Raw genomic sequence first — 17,948 nt, forward strand, 5'->3', positions numbered from 1 at the left:
ACTCACCTTCCAAGACCTTAATCACAATGGACAAGCAAACTACAAACTTTGTACAGCAGTTTGGTGAATATTTACAACTAGCAACAAGCTTGCTGTTCCCATTTGCTGCAAGATAAGGGAAGTAGCAAGCATTTCTTCCTACTTTGGGATAATCACTATATATATATGTATATATAACGAGGACTTCCTTTATATTCCAAAGCTCCTTATCTTTCAAAGGCAGTGCACTGCAACGGATGGCTGAGCCTTTGGCCTTAACCTGTCCTTTAAAAACATATACATTGTTTACAAAGAGAAGCTTAAAATAAATTAAAATGATCTTTGAGTGTAATTTACCAGAATGGTTCAGCAACAAACCCTGAAATAGTTCAAACATCAAGCAGAGTGGGCAGAAAAAGATTACAGACTTGACAAACACCCCTTACTTATTACAAAGCTTTACTCTTTACTTTCTCTCCTCATCCACCACTTAGAAAAAATGTTATAAGATCTTGTGCTTGTAAAACACTACTGGAACGTCAGATCCACTTTTTGGCATGCAGCTTCAGGAAAAAGGGCTTCAGTACATGCAACAAATCTTTAATCTAGGTACTTTGGAAACCACAATAATCTGATACCATTATTTGTACCTTTATGAGTAAGACTGGTCAAGTTGAATAAATCAGGCAGAACTGTCACTGCATAGCATTGCCTTTAACCACAATTTGTGTAAAAACTGAATGGTAACATCAGTGCACAGTGGAAGCATTCCAAATGAAGAGTAACAAACACCATCTGGACAATAATAGCCATGCACCAAACAGCTGGAAGAAATCATCCCTGTCAGAAACTGCCCCTCATTCTTTTACTAAAGTGAGCATCTCACCAGTTTCTGACATCTTGTAATGTGTTAGGCAAATTATGCTAGTAACCAGATTTTCTTAGTAAATAAAAAATAAAATTCTAGATGCATTAATAATTCATAATCAGAAACTCTACCAGTCACTTTGATGATAACAAAACAAACAGCTTTTGGCCTTTGCTGCAATGATTCCAAGACCCTTTTGTTTTGAATTACCTTATTAGACAACAGACCATTGCAGACTGTATCCAAGGTTTCCATGTGGGTTCCTGTAGTCCAGACTTTCCTTTTCATTCTCATTGGGTTAGCTTGTGGACAGTTTATGGTATTATCTAACTCCAGTTCCTGAGCAGAAAATGTTGTTTCCATTGAATCTGTATGTGTTATACTAGATTCCTCTGTATCAGACAAAATCTCATATTTTGCTAAATCTATATCGCTAGCATTAACAGCAATACTTGCATAATACATGCTTAAATGCTGAGATGCATCATCCACACAGTCCCCCTCTATCATTGTGACATGTGTTTTCATTTCTTCAGCATCACACTCATTTTCCACCTTTCCTTTGTCTGCGGTAAAATGGTTTTCTCCATGACCTTGGAGATGTTCTGCATCTGACATGATATTCTCTTTCAAAGAACTCTGTGAGTAACAACATTTGGTCCCTGTCTCCTCATTTTCACATTTGTGAGGACTACTTTGCACTATTTTTTCTGTTTGTGAAACATTATGTGAAGTCAATCTGCAGCTCTCTTCAATAGGGGCACTACTGCAATCAAGCAATGGGATGTGCTGTTCACTACTGGAAATAGCAGGAAAAAATTGTCTAAATTGACCTACTACATGGATATATTCTGCAGAAGGTATACTTCTGACTTGACTTTGCTCTCCTGCTAATAATGGGTCTTGTTTTTCTTCTCTTTCTGTTGGAGGGCTGCACAGACCAGAGTCATCCTCTTCTGAGGTGAGGGAATTAGTACCCCATTTGCACTTGCCTGCTTTTGCTATATCTGATCTATCAGCAGTTTCAACAAATGAGCATTCACTCTTATTTGCACAGTCTGCAAAATTGGGTGGAACAAACATTCTCCATGATCTCCTATGTTCTTTCTTTTCTGTGTGAGATTTTGTTTTGGGTAATCCAGCAGTTCGAATTATGTCACTATTCAGTTTAAGTGCATCAAATATCATTTTTTCATCTAATTTGTTAACTTCGCGACCTCTGAGCTCAAATACACTGGAAGAAGTAAGGGCACCATTGGGGCACAAAGTACTAATATCCAGTGTTCTATGACTATATGGTAAAGTCCGATCTGTGAAATGTCTTGAGGAGAGGCTGCCTTTGGAGCCTGAATCAATCTGTTCATTAAGTCTCACTGTGTCATAGATTGACCTCTGAGGAACGTAACAGTCTTCAATATTTAGATCTTCATCTTCTTCACCCTTCCCTACACAAGGAGGATTCTGACGTAAACAGTCTGGCCTGCTAAGCGGCTTCCCCATTTTGAAAGTATTTACAGAAATATACTACTATGCCTCTGCTTTCAGGAAGTGTGACATATAATGAAAAACATTATTGAACTGAACAACTACAGTCAACTTGCCGTTAGCATATATACAAAATCTACGTCATAATTTATGAGGTGGTTAAGGTCATAATCAGTGCAAAAGCAACTACAACTTTACCAGGCTGTGATTTATTTAATTTTTATTCCTAAAACATAAAGTGCTTTTGTAAGTAAGGAGCAGAAGTCTGTCAATGTAACAACAAAACAAAGCAAAAACCCAACAGTGTCTCAAATTCACATAACATTCCATAGAACGTTTCATTTCTTTTTGCAGGTCGAAATTTGTATCTTAAATCTCCAGATTAAGCCTTCCAAATGAATAAGCATTATAGTAGGCAGCACATTATCCTTTTTAGGTGACCGATTAACTATAATCCATTTAAATCGTTTGCAGAATTCCATCTCCCTTTATAAATAAGACATGGTGCAGAAGCTTCAAAAGAAAGAACCCACAGTAGTTGTGTACAGTTTAGACCAAGGCACAAAGAAAATCTTCAGGAAAAAATAAGTTAAATCCAGAATACTAAGAACAGTAAAACAATCCTTTACTTTTTTTGGCAGTAGCTATAAATAACCTTAATCTGAAAGGCAATGTATTTTCTTCTTGTACTAAGTTTCTTTGTGGCGTATTCAGAAGTTCCATAGAAAAACAGTTTTCTAGGTAGTCAGACGAATGCAATAAAACAGTCCTTTAAACTAATAATTAGAAAAGCAAATTTTGTTAATTCATTTTCAGAATATCCTCCTGGAAAGTTGGTATCCTGTTTAAGGCAACTGCAGCGCAGAATAACTACAGCATTTCTTTTCCTAAGGCACAGCAGATTTATGTTCCGTTTAAATTCAGCAAGACTTAACTATAAACCGTAGTTGGCAGACTGTGGTCACCGTTTTGTCTTCATTTTGAAGTGCAGCTGTAGAGAAGAAGGCATAAAAGGAAATCCAACAATGAACGCCTGCATGTACCATCCAGTGTAGCTGATAAGCTTTCCAGCTCTCCCTGGTTTCTCACGAACTGACAGGCATCCTACCAACACGGAGCTTAAAGAAACACCCTTTTTTTTTCTTTAGGCAACATCTGCTACTATCCCATTCGTTCTCAGAATATTACTCTGGCCAAGCATTAGTAGGTGACTGACCTCTTAGCTCTACCCCCTTATGTTTTCTACCCCACATTACTTAACTTCTTAGTCATCTTTTCACTTTTACCATTTGTCTTGTCTCTGAAACAGACTGAGCTGTTTCAGTGGGAGGAACCTCCAGACTCAACATACCAAACTATAACAAACTAGCTGGTGATGACATCATGTAAATTAGAATGCATTCTTTAATTGTGGAGGACCTGGTTTTGCTTATGAAACACTGTTAATTAATTCAAAATGTTGAAACTGACAAGGCACAGCTTAGCTAGGTAACCTAACACCACACATACCAAATTTCCAGAACATTTTTTCAAACAGCCAGAAACAGCACTATTTTGCTTAATTATATAAATACAATCCAGTGCAGTATGTTGAATTAACAGAAATCTAACCTCTCATTTGTTCATCAAGGATTTCTGGTGATGATATGCATAATTTTTAAGCACAGTCTGCAGTTCAACACACAGCCCAACAGTGTCACCTTTTAAAGGGATACTGTTATGTTAAAAATTAAATCTTTACATGTGTCTTTCTCTGTTTTACTTATAAAATCTGAAATAACAAAAAAATTATAAAAAATCAAGTTTGACTTTATTTAGTCTGTCTGTATAGTTTTTATATTTCAAACTGGAAAATAGAAATAAATCAGCATCAATTTCAGCTTTGTTTCTATTCATTTTCACTTTCTAACTCTCCTACAATTGCACAGTGTTGCAATGTCTGAGTTGCAAATGCTATATGGGGAACTTTTAAGTCCGAACAAAAAAAAGCCTATTTCTATTGAAACTAAAATAAAAAATAGTGAAAATGTTTGTTTTAATATTAGGGTCCTGATTCCCAAAGAGTTAAACAGGCATTAAAGGAAATCCTACATTTTGTGTCTAAACTACCTGACAATGTCAATTTAAAACAAATGTAAATCCAAAGTGGTTGGAGATTGGCACATAACACACTGATTAAAGAGGTTATGTAGAAGATGCTCCTTCATTAGCACTAATTTGCATACTATTATTGACCAGGGCCCTGTACTGCTCTTGATATTTGGTATCAACTTTAGTGAGAGTTTTAATCATAGATTAAGGGCAGCATATGGCATTTGGTATTAAAACTTAACAGTGAACTATTGAATAAAAATCTACCAAAGTTGTATTAAATAAGCAGTGAACAGGAAATAAAAACAGTACATAAATTTTTGTTATAAGGGCATTTTAAAAATAAGAAAAAAAATGTCATAAAGATATGTATCAGCTATCTACCAAAAGGTAAAAGGGTATGAAACAAATTCTGTCCTTTTTCTTTCATACATTTTGCCTGTTTTTGGTAAGTACAGCTATCACAGAAAATAAAGTCTCCAGTGCCCATAAAATTAAACACTGCCATGACATATTAAATTATGTCAAAGAGAGATTAATCTTAAAACTGAAGTTTCAGGTTTATCTAAATTAGAAAAAGGTAACCTGCATGGTTACTCTTCTGAGGTACCACCAATAGTGTGTATTCCCACCCAAACCAACCACAAACAAAATCCCACTGAATTCAAAGGAAAAGGTACCGTTTTTAAAAGGGCAGAAGCAGGACTGGAATTTCCAAGTTTTGATTTTTCAATGGAAAAAATAGGAATACTTTTTGTGAACATTTTTGTAAAAGGTTTTCCCATTTTTGACCAGGTAAAATGAAGACCTTTTTTGAATAACTTACATCCATAAGTATTAGTTCCTTTCTCATGTTGTTTTTAGAAAATTGGATTGATTAATAATCAATTAATTACCCTATTTTCTTTGTTTACCATATGTTGTAAAGAGAGGTCAACCTTATGAAAGGGATCTAAGATGTTTTATGCAAGGGATCTAAGATGTTTTATGCAATATTTACAAATCAGTACATTAAAAAAATCCCTAGATTTTAACTGTTTAGTTAAATATATGAAAATAAACCTCAGATTCTTGAGTAAACACTATCTTGCTTCAATGTCATAGGGAACACAGTCGACACAACCACCAGAAACCAATTAAACTCTTAGTTCAAGCTCATCAACAAGAATATTCAACAAGGTTAAGATTTCTATGAAGTCCAATTAGAAACCACCCTTTTCTAGACACACTGTGCAAATATGAAGGAAAACCTTTAAGAGTTGCAGCTACTATTTTTTTGGGGGATGGGGAAAGGGAGGGGAAGAACCATCCACTGATGAAAGCTAACAACAATTCTAGGTATTTTCAATGGAAAGTAGGGAAGGTTTGTTAATTAAATTAATGAAGCATTTTGGAAAGATTTTGAGGAGTGAAATAATTTGATGGTTCTCTGAATGAGGTTTTTGTTTTTTTAGATGGCACCTAGCTACGAATTCAGATTTAAACACTAGAAGTTCTGGGTGATCCCAAAACCAGGAGGTTGGTTTAGGCTCATCTTTAAAGTTTTTTTGTTTTGTTTTTAAAGAAAACAGAAAGTAGAATCAGCGTAACTAAATACAGCAAGTCCACCTACTGGAATTCCCTTTTGTTTCAGATCCATTCATTGCATCCTTTATTTGAAACAAAAATCTGTGACAAAGCTGAATGAAACAAATGCCATAAAACACAAAATGACAGCTACTGTAAGAGATTAAAACAGCTTCGAACAGAAACACCAAATTGTTGTTGCTTTTTTAATCACTTTTCTCTGAATACCAACAGGAATCTTCTTTGCCTGTTTTACTGTCACTGGGCCAAATTCTGCTCTCAGTTACACTGATGTAAGTCCAAAATAACTCTCTCCAGGTTTATTCTGTGAAGCAGCAATTCTGGTACTGTGTTCTAATGAACTCCACTAGACTTTACAAAACTGCCATACAGAAAGCAAATCTTTCACCCAAAATGTAAACATTTCACATTAAAAGTAAGCAATAAACTACATGATTTCAAGTTAATGCAAGCCATACTTCCATTTGCTAGTGGCGGTTAAAGTTGGTGGTACCCATTTTGGATATCACACTACACAGTGACTGAAACAAGCAGATTATCAAGAGGAAATACAAATATGAGTCACTTCACCAATAAGTTTTTCTTTAACAATTGTGAATTTTAATATCAGATACCAGAAAGTATCACAAAGCTCTATTCTTTACTTGCAAAAGTTGGCCAAACCACAGAAGCACCTTTTGGCCCTTTCTGCAAGATCCTTCCATCAAGAGCATAAGGAGTGAATGAGTCTATCCACACAGAAGCAAATTTCTGTCCACCACAGAAGCTAAAGCCATGAAGAACGAGACTGTGGTTTTGCAGCCACAGCTGCACTTCAGAGGAGGTGACGAGATGTGGATGTGCCTGAAAGCGCACCACCATTCAAAGCAGCTGCTGCTGGAGCCATTCTGCCTATGGACTGCTGAGTCAGGGAGAACAGCCCTATGGGAGCCTGGTGAGGACAACCAAGTACACCATCAATTGTAATGGTGCCGCTTACATAGCCCACAGTGCCAGCTCTAAATATTAACGGGTGTGAAAGGGGACTTGGGCATGGCTATACCTTTACCCCTACCTTGCCCAGTCAGGTTCATGTAACCCTGCTCCCACTCCTGCTGGACACTGGGGCACCAGACTCAGCAGCCTTCTTTCCACAAGAGGAGCAACAGCAGCAGTCAGGAGGAGCTTGCAGGAGCAGACTAGAAATCTCCAGGCCCACGGGGCTATTTCCTCGAAGCACCAAGGAAGCCTTCTTGTTCCTGCTTCCTCTTGCCCCAGACCAGAACCAGAAGGTCCTGCCCTGGGCATCAAGCCGAACAGCTTCCCATTTCCTATTCAAAATTCATAGGTGTAACCCCACCAGCAGTGTGAAGGAGCTTGCAAAAAGGGCAGAACCTTTGGAAATCCTCCCAAACTGCTGAAAACTTTATAGCTTTTGAACACAATTTTTCAGTGTTTGGTTTTCAGACATAAAATCAAAAAAATCTGACAGAAGTAGACACCCACTTTCTGCAAAACATTTTGTTTACTCAAGGATTCAGTTTTCCAATAACAAAAGTTTTGATCAAAAATTTCCAACCAATCCTAATCTTCATTCAGGTCTGTAATTTAGGTTTATTTTTCTTATTATTTACTAATGCCACTACTAATGCCTCTCCTACCAGTGCAACCCTTCAACTGCCCAGCTTCACTCTCCCTGCCCATTCTTCTTACCCTCCTTGCTCCCTTTTCCCTTGTTCATTTCCTCTCCCCTCAAATTTCCTAATCCCCGCACTCGTGCTCACCTCTTATTTCCATAATCCCTTAATCTTTTCCACAACTCTTCACTCCCACTTCAATTCTAATGTGTGCCCACCCAAAACCAACTAACAAACATAAAACTAATTGTTATAAGTAAAATATACAAGCTTACATATAAAATTTTAGCTTATATCTCTGTGTGTATTTGTGCCAGCTATCACCCTGAGCAGATACTTTATTTTCTACTTCTTTATCACACTTTTTCAGTTTACAAGCTGTTCAGGGCAGGGACTCTGTCTTCCCACAGGTCTGTATAGTGTCTCTGGAGTGTGGAATGCTCCAGGCTGCATTAGCCTGTTGCTTCTTCCTCTCAGGGAGTACAAGCACTGGCATTTAGGCTGCACCCTGAAGGTGAAGGATTGCTTGGGCCTACCTATCATACACCTGTGCAAGAGCAGCTATAAAGTGGTCCAAAGCTGCTACAGTTGCTCTACAAGGATATCTGCTGTTCCACTGTAGTGGTATGGAGCCCACTGGCCCAGAGGTGTAAAAATGACACAAGGCATATAGGAGTGCAAAAAACAAGACCTAGAGTACTATCTTCTAGCTCCCTTCTTTCTGCACGTTAGATTGCCTCCACATGAAGGCCCTGCTTGTTCAGAGTTGTACCACAGGGTGTAGACTTTTTGTGGTTAAAGAGACCTGGAGCCATTTAAATGGCGACCACTTTTGAAAGTTGCAGAGATATAGAAATATCGTATAGATCAGCAGTTCTCAACTGGGGGTCCGTGGCCCCCTGGGGGACCTCAAGCCATTTCAGGGAGGCTGTGGGACCCTGCAGCTTGAACCCAGAGCCTGAGCCTCGCCCCTGCAGGCCCCCCCCCCCCCGGAAGCCCCAGTGCCCCCATCCTGGCGCCCCCACCAGGGTACTGAAGTCAGGAGTCCTGGCGCCCCCCGCCGCAGGGTTAAAGCCAGGAACCACGGGGCTGAGCCCCAAGCACTGGTTGCCCCTCCTCCTGCAATGCCAAAGTGAAGCAGTCCTGAGGGCAGTTCCGCACACCCCTACTTTCTCCTCTCCCTGCCCCCAGGGCCCCGCCCTTTGGCCAGATCAGAGGCCAGAAGCCGGAGTCTGCAGTGTAGGCAGCTGCTGCTCTGGCTCCTGCCATGGAGCAGGCAGCCTGGTTGTGGCTGCTCCTCAGCTCACACAGCCGGTAAGAGCCACCCAGGCAGGGGGACCCAGCTCTGTGACTGGCAGAGCCCTCGGGGAGCAGTAACCACATGGGAGCCCTCCTGGTGCACAGCCCATGGCTACCCTTCTGCCCATACACATCCCCTAGCTACCCCCTTCCTGCACCCTGAGCTACCCCCTGCCCATACACAGCCCCTTGCTACCCCCTCCCTGCACCCTGAGCTACCCCCTGCCTGCACACAGCCCCTAGCTACCCAGTCCCTGCAACCTGAGCTAATCCCTTGCCCGCACACATCCCCTAGCTACCCAGTCCCTGCACGGAGCTACCCACTGCCTGCACACAGCCCCTAGCTACCCCTCTGCCTGTACACATTTCCTAACTACCCCACCGTGCACCCTGAGCTATCTCCCTGCCCGCACACAGCCCCTAGCTACTCCCTCCCTGCAACTTGACTACCCCTCTGCCCATACACATCCCCTAGCTACTCCCTCCCTGTAACCTGAGCTATTCCCTGCCCATGCACAGCTCCTAGCTACCCATCTGCCCATACAAATCCCCTAGCTACTCACTCCCTGAAACCTGAGCTAATCCCCTGCCTGCACACAGCCCCTAGCTACTCCCTCCTTGCACCCTGAGCTACCCCCTGCCCACTCACAGTCCCTAGCTACCCCTTCCCTGTCCCTTGAGCTACCCCCTGCCCACTCACAGCCCCTACTTACCCCTTCCCCGTACCCTGAGTGATTTTCAAACTTTTCAAGCTGAACCCCCCACCGCACACATCCCAGACAGGCTGGGTGGTCTGCTAAGGTGAGTCAGGGGGTGGAGGTGGCTCTGCCACCCTGGACCCTGCCGTGTGGAGCTCACCCAACCACCACCAGCCTCTGTCCCCCCAAAATAGAAGTCAAACTATGCCTATGCCTGAGGGCCCACCCCTGTCACGGAGCCCCCCGTTTCCCTCATCCCACGCTGGGCCCTGGAGTTTTTATAGCATGTTGAGGGGGGCCTCGGAAAGAAAAAGGTTGAGAACCCCTGATATAGATCACAAATCATAGCCCCAGTTCAACTGCACCAATCTAAGCCATAGCAATTACAGCGCAATCCTTTTGCTTATTGTTTTCCAAGTGTTTTACTAACACTGTTCAAAGAGAAGCAATTTGTTTCTGTTTCTAAATTGATATATACTGGTCATTTCAGAGTTGCAAACAATTTTAATCCTAACAATCTGCTAGAATGTTTTCACAATATAACTATTATTTCAACACTTTTGTATGCATTTATACATTTTGAAAGATCAGCATAGTTCATAGAAGATAAAGTAATTCAACAGTAAAACTGAAACTCTCATACTATGCATGTAAAATGAATCCAGTTTTATATCCTGACACAGTCTTGTTCAGTCCAAACAAGCAAAAAAGCACCCTCTGCTGGGAAAGGTGTACAATTACTTTTCTTCAATTCTAGTTCTCTTTTTGACAATACAACTTAGTTCATGTTATAGAGGATTGTTTTATGATAAAGTAAACCAGAGCAAGCAAGGCAAACATAAGTCATACAAACTGTGCAGTCAATACTGGATTGAATTTGAAACCATATGTTGCAAAGCTAAACAGAAAATTCAGAATGTTGCCATACTGCCACTAGAAAATATATGACCTTTTAAAACACTGTTTATAAATATATGATTCATATAATGTTCTATAGCCATGTTTTTCCAAGGGTGCCCACTTTTATCCAACTACGTGAGTGCTGAAATATCATTTGCTGAAGTTTAATAATAATAATATTGTATGTACCACCTTTCATCACAAAGCACTTTACAATTTATATACATGCAACATCACTGAAATGCAGCTTTTTCTGACCTGGACAACAGCCACCAATGAGAACACAGTACAACTATAGATAGTAGTGGGGAAGGGGATTTTGGATAAGGACTTCAAGATAAACACCTTAATTTTATGGGAAGAAAATGAGATTTTAATGACATTTCCTGAATTAATTTACACAAGATTCCAACTTAGCGCTGGCTAGAGTGGTGGATGTGGTTTGCAGATGTTTGCAGAAGAGAAGAGGATGTCAGTAGAGCCCAGCTGGAGGGACAGTTGGAGTGAAAGGCTGGAATTGAGGACAGAATGTGCTTAACTGTACTACTGTGACTAGTCCCACTCAAGTGATGAGACTACTCATGACAGTAAAGCTGAGCACACGCATGTTTGTAGGACTGGAGCTAACTGCAGCCATGGGGGAGGCAGTGGGTCCATGTGATGTATGGGTAAGTCTAGTGAAGCACCTACCTGGAGATTGTGTGGAGGTCAGTAAGATAAAGCCTTTTAGGGAGGTGAGGTGGGTGGGTTGCATGGATAGAGAAATAGGGATAGTGAGGATCACTGGAGCCTGGAGAAAGAACGGATCAGGGAACAGGAGTTGGCATGCAGGAATGGCAAGCTGGGCTGCAGGAGGATGAGAGTTCACCAAGGTGTGCCAAAGAGGAAAGGCAGGACCCGAGGACTGACAGAAACAGCAGCTCCCGGGCATAGTGATGGGACTGACATGGAGTAGGAAGATTTCTCCTTCGAGCTCCAATCTTAAAACAACCCCTTTCACAACATTAACTGAAGGATTACAGAGTGTTCTACTCAGAAATTGTTTTGTAGTACAGTACTCTAATAATAAGAAAGTGTTCTTCTTACCTTGAATATATTCAGCTGTTGATTAATAATGTCTGTTTCCATTCCAACAGGACCTTGAGATTCTTCATGTTCTTCAGCTCCCCCAAGCAAACTGGAAAATTCTTTTAACTTACTATAAAACTCTTCAATACGACTAATAATTCCTTCCACTTGTTCCTCTCTGGCTTTTGCTCTGTCCAATAACTTATTGCATTGTTTACTTAAAGCCTCTAAGTCCCTTTTAATACCAACTAGATCAGGAGACGCTTCAGTGGCTAACATCATTTTACAGGTTTTATTGGCATTTTCATTACTTGTTATAAGATCTTCCAGCTTTTTGAGGAAATTGTTGATATCCTCTCTTTGTGACCGCAGAGTGTCTAGATCTCTTCCTGCTGGAGCCATGCTATCGAGCTCATCATCAAACTCCGCAAACTGAGAAAACATCTCTCTGATGTTGTTTTGGAAATGGCCAATTCCCTGAAGTTTGGTCTCTAAGAATGAACACTTGCCTTCAACCTGCTGGCTGACTGTACTGTATTCTTGCTCTAAAGACTCAGCTTGCAACAAGAGGTCAGAAACACCTTCTGAGTTGGATGCTTCTACAACCAGTTCCTGGGCAAGTTTTTTTGCCAAGTCCACATGAGGCTTTAAAGTCTGAAGTGTTTTCTGCTGGCTCTGCAACATTGTCAAGTGTTTGTTACTACAAGCCTGGGGTCCAAGAGCATCATGAGCTCCCAGGTGCTCTTTGGCACTTTTAAGTTGCCTTTGGGTTTCCCTGGATGATTCCTGAAACTCTTTTAGCCTTTGTGCCATGTTTTCCAAGGACTCCCTCTTACTATGTAATTGTTCTGTGACCATATCCACTTTCTGGTTCAATGCCACCTTCTCTTCTGTAATGCTTTCTTTATCTATTTGACTGGCATTGAGCAAACTGTCAGCTGCATTATTTAATAATTCCACCATGCCATGGTGTTTGTCTAAGTCCTTTTGCCAGGCCTTCACCTGAGCAATAGAATTCTCTATTTCGACAGGATCTATGACAATCTTTACTTCAGACAGGTTGTTTTGGCACTTCTCTATCCAGGGCTGCAGGTTTTCTACATGTTCTTTGTACTTGAGGGCTTTCTCCAGACAATTATTTAACTTATCTTGCCTTTCTCTTATTTGCTTATTCATTTCATCCCAGTTATTTTTGAGCATGCCAAGCTGAGATTGCAACTCTGCTCTGTCAGCTCCTTGAGTCTTCTGTAGGAGAGTTTCACCTTCTGCAACAATTTTTTCATAGGAACTAATCTGGTCAGACAAGGTCTGCTTAAAATCTTTCTGCTCGCCAATTAATGACCGCAAGGACTCAAGCTTGGCCGATATAGGGTGAGCCTGGTTCAGTTCTTCTTTCTTTTTGTCTAGCCAGGTCTGAAAGTCCTTAGACATTTGTTGGAACTGATGAGAAGTAGCATATGCTGATTGAAGTTGCTGAACATGACTAGCTGCAAGAAACAAAGTAATATACAGTGTCATTTTTACAACTAGCTACTGACCAAAATTGTGGTGACTAATTTCTAACCAAAAGAAAATATTTTTGTTCTGAGTAATATATATTTATAGTAGTTTGCCCAATTTATTTTATTACACATCATCCTTCATTAGAAATTGCTGGTTAACACGGAGAGTCAAATTTCAGACAAAATAGTGTATAGGATAATAAAATGTCTCATTATCAGAAATAAACTCCAGGGGAGTGGATCTCAGCCGAGGTCTGAGGCCACCATGATGCAGAGAGTTCTGCAGAGCCAATCATGGCAACCAAGCCCCCTACCAAGGGGTAACCAAGCCTAAGGAGTGCATCAAAACCTGACAAGGTATCTGAGCCCCACTGATGATCATGCTTCAGAGAGTTTAAGGGCAATAAAGACCATTAGATCATCTAGTTGGACCTCTGGTATATCACAGGCCATTACATATCACCCTGATACTCCTGTATTGATTTATATTTAACTAAAGCATAACTTGTGTTTGGCTAATGTTCTGAATATATGCAGAATCTACTGTGAATAGCATCTCATTCTGGTGATTCAAGTTGGCGGAGCTGGGTTTGCAGGCAGAGGTTTAAAAAATACAACTATTGGTTCCCCTGCACCTCAGTTTGGCCCCCTGAAGATCCAGGGTATTGTTTTAGCTTCTTATAGACACAGGAACAAGCTACAAAGTTTGGATCCAAAACACTGGGCGGCTGGTTGTATTTAGGAATATGGCTCAGGCTCATTTTGGTAAACACAAGATATTTTTAAATGACCAGAAAACTTTAACCATTAGTGCTTTGCTTTATTTCTACATTACTTTCTTCCCCCTTAATACTAACCTGCTTTTTGCTCAATATCCGTAAATGGTTTTAAGATGCCTTCCAATTGCCTAATAAGTTCAGCTTTCAAGTACTCTTCTCCAACCAGCGCTGACAGCTCCTCACAAAGGGCCTGAGCCACTTTTATATTTTTCATTTCCTGTTCTATTTCCTGCTTCATTTCTCTAGCCATTTCCAACTGCTGTTTCACAGCATCAGGGTGTGTACGCACAGTCAGGGTGCTGCTCAGTTTATTATCCAAGCCACTTAGCTTATCAGACAGGCTTCTTAGAAGGCTTTGATACTCTTTGCTTTTGACAATGGCTTGGTCAATTTGACCACATCTGTCACTCAGTTGTCCTGTTAGACCGTCCCATTTTTGTGCCACAGCAGCCAGTTGCTTTTTCACAATTTCATGAGAGGGAGGATGTTCACCTGGTCTCTTCAGTATCCCCTGACCAGCTGTGGTTAACTGTTCATACTGAGGCTTTCTGGTATCAAACTCTTTAAGCAGAATCTGAGGAGAGAGTAAATAAAGATTCATTAACTTCAGAAAAAAGAAAAGGAGTACTTGTGGCACCTTAGAGACTAACAAATTTCTTTGAGCATAAGCTTTCGTGAGCATCAGCTCACTTCATCATATGCATCACGAAAGCTTATGCTCAAATAAATTTGTTAGTCTCTAAGGTGCCACAAGTACTCCTTTTCTTTTTGTGAATACAGACTAACACGGCTGCTACTCTGAAACCTGTCATTAACTTCAGAAAATGTTAAGTAAAAACCTCTGCAACCAAACTAAATTTGTTTTCATTAACAGTAGCTAGTGTGCATTATTAAGCCACAAATCTCCCAATTTAAAGAGCAAGTGAATTAATTTCTAATACACACCAGGAAAGTGTTGTTTTACAAGTATTACATCTAGGTAATCGATTGGGCAGCCAATTCTATCGCTACAGAGAGGAAACTTTCAGGAGTTATAGAAAAAATAAGGCACATTTTCATAGTCTACCTCATTACGAAATGGGAGTTCAATCAGCAGACACAAACATTGAATTTTGTTAATATTATAGAAATTAAGGAACAGTACCAAGTAAAATAATCAGCATTTTGTTTCAAACGGTGTTTTCTTTCCCAGGCAGTTTTGAAATTTGTCCTAACATCAAAGTAGGCGTATAGTAACATAATACTGGAATATATTCTTTTAGCACAGAGAACATTTGAATTGACTCACAGAAGTACTGAATGTATATTGTAAGATTTATTAAAGGTTATATCTGTGGCTCTTAGTATTAATTTTTTTGGCAATAAGTCACAATGCTTAGAGAAGAAGGGACATATATGACAGTTTCATTTTACAGATATTGCAAACCTTTCCTTTTGAAGGCATATAAGGCTCAACTTTTAATGACTGCTAAGTGATACCTAATAGACTCATGCTGGCTGTCTAGATTTTTAATTTTTGTTGTTTGTTTACAGACTGACTAATTTTTTTCATAAAGGTATTACAAGAAAGTTCATTTTTTAAACTCTCTTCTAATCACTGATAACTTACATGGAAATGTCAGTTTCAATCACATTTTGTGCAAAATAGGATTATAACATCTCCTCATGGTTTAGATTAACTGGCAGGAACAGCAATGTTTTGAATCAAAATTCTTAGCTTCTGCTACTTTGTGTGAAGAAGGAAAAGGAGTACTTGTGGCACCTTAGTCTCTAAGGTGCCACAAGTACTCCTTTTCTTTTTGTGGATACAGACTAACATGGCTGTTACTCTGTCCTTTGTGTGATTTAACTATGATTTCTTTTTACTGGTGTATGCGGTCACATTTCGCTCTATTTCTGTAACTAGAGGATTTTCCCTATACTTTCACTTCCTTCTTTGTTTCTCAGTGTGTAAATTATAACTGCCTTTTCTCAGTCCTGCATTTTACTTGTTTTCAAATGTTTATTAGCTACAGGCACAATCAAAGGAACAAAACCTCAAAAGAGCACTTTCTAAACAATATAAATTTTGTAAGAGAACTGGTCATAAAAAGTTATTAGCAACTTACACACTCAAATTAATAAAACTTCAAAAGACCATTTGACAACAGTATGGTTAAACCACAACATGGTTAAAACAGAAACGTTTATTTGAGGCTCAGTATTATCAGGTATCTCCCTGTGTTCTGCACATTTTTTACATCTTTTGATCTTTCTTTGTTCTTTTGGGGTTTTTTTGTTTTTGTTTGTTGTCTTTCTATGTGTGTGTGTGTGTGAATACTGTAGACATCTGAACTAAATTAGTTACAATATTTACTGTTGTTTTTGTTTGTTGTCTGTGTGTATGTGTGTGAATATTGTAGCCATCTGAACTAAGTTAGTTATGATGTTTACTGATAATTTGTAGTAACAAATTTCTGCTGTGGTGTACACTAAGTTCAAATGAAAAGCACCTTAGCAAAGGGATCAGAAAGTGTTATTCATTTAACATATATTAGCAACCAAAACTCACCTGGACCTGCTGCTTCTGTGTATTCAGCATATTTGGGTCAATTGACAGTGGTCCAAGCACACTGATCATGAGCTCTTTCTCGATAAGCCACTGCTTTAACTGAGCTTCTGTTGTCTGGAACTGGGTCAGGTAATTTGAGGACTCTTCAAGATTTTGTCGTCTGTCAGCTGTAACCTGATTGAGTTCTTTCCATTTGGAATCTATCATAAAATAGAGATAATTTTAATAACATATTGCATGTATGTCTGTAAGATATAAGATTGTATACAAAATATATAAACAGTTCTTTCTAATAACACTACCATGCTTTGTGCATATTAACACCAGATTCCTTGGTGCAATGACTCAGAATATACAATATATTTGCACTCTTCTTTGATTAGACCCATAGTGAATACCTCAATGTAAGCCCTCTGATTAATTTAGTTATGTGGGGAATTTTCAGCACAGTAAATACCACATGTATCTGCAGGACTAAGTCACCATCCCATCAAATAAATCCAAGAGCTCAAATTTAGACTTAAATATTAACATTTTCAAAAGCACCTACGTGACCTAAAAGCCGAAGTCGCATTTTTAAAGTGTGAGTCACCTGGGAGCCTATGTCCCCATTGAAAGTCAATGAGACTTAAGAGCCAAAGTGCCTAAGTGACTTTTGAAAATTGGACTTACCGTAGGTTCCTCAGTCACTTAGGTGTTTTTGAAAATGTTACCCTTAGTCTTTCTTCTTAAACAGAGATGAGCTAGCTAGGTAAGACAGATGGATATAAATGCTCCTTTGAACTTTTTATTACGAACTTCTGAATTACACTGCAATTGAAGTAAAACAATATAGGTACTATATTTCTGCAGAAATCATTACAGTAACTCCTTGCTTAACGTTGTAGTTATGTTCTTTAAAAATGCGACTTTAAGCCAAACAATGTTAAGCGAATACAATCTCCCCATAAGAATTAATGTAAATAGGGGGGATTAGGTTCCAGGGACATTTTTTTTGCCAGACAAAAGACATTATATACATATATAGTAAAAGTTTTAAACGATTTTAAACCAACAATGTAATACAGGTATAAGTTTTAAACAATTTTAAACAATTTAATACTGTACTCAGCAATGATGATTGTGAAATGTGGGTGAGGTGGTGGAGTCAGAGGGTGGAAGAGGGGGGATCATCCAGGTGCTCCTCTTGCTGAAGTTTCCCAACTTGAAAAAACACACCTAGAGATTGTTATTTTGCTTTCCTTTTTTTCCCCCCTTGGTAAATTTCTTTATAGCAGTTCATTACATGACAAACTCCCCTAATCATTTTAGAGCTGTGTTCCCTGTTAGGATAGTCGTCACTAAGGATTTGCAAGCCAGCTTCAATCATTTGGAAAGCTTCAGAAAGGTTTTTGGGAGTCAAATTTCGATGGGTTGGTCTTCTTTTACTTCTTGGCCCACTTCTTCCATTGCTCTCATCACCTCTAGTTCCATCAGATCTTCATTGGTTAGTTCTTCTCCGTGTGATTGCAGAAGTTGTGTAACG

The 17,948-nt window shown here is 39.6% G+C and overlaps 1 protein-coding gene across 1 annotated transcript in view; it reads right to left on the reverse strand.

Moving 5' to 3' along the window:
* Nucleotides 1–17,948, reverse strand: part of DST (dystonin) — a 473,375-nt gene that overhangs the window by 85,863 nt on the left and 369,564 nt on the right. The window contains exons 58-60 of the mRNA XM_084622757.1: nt 16,424–16,623; nt 13,951–14,446; nt 11,610–13,078 (exon numbers count right to left, since the gene is read on the reverse strand). Coding sequence (XP_084478883.1) covers nt 11,610–13,078; nt 13,951–14,446; nt 16,424–16,623 — 2,165 coding nt within the window. The remainder of the gene's footprint in view (nt 1–11,609; nt 13,079–13,950; nt 14,447–16,423; nt 16,624–17,948) is intronic.

The sequence above is a fragment of the Lepidochelys olivacea genome (genome assembly GCF_965140295.1).
Source record: "Lepidochelys olivacea isolate rLepOli2 genome assembly, chromosome: 3".
Lineage (NCBI taxonomy): Eukaryota > Metazoa > Chordata > Testudines > Cheloniidae > Lepidochelys > Lepidochelys olivacea.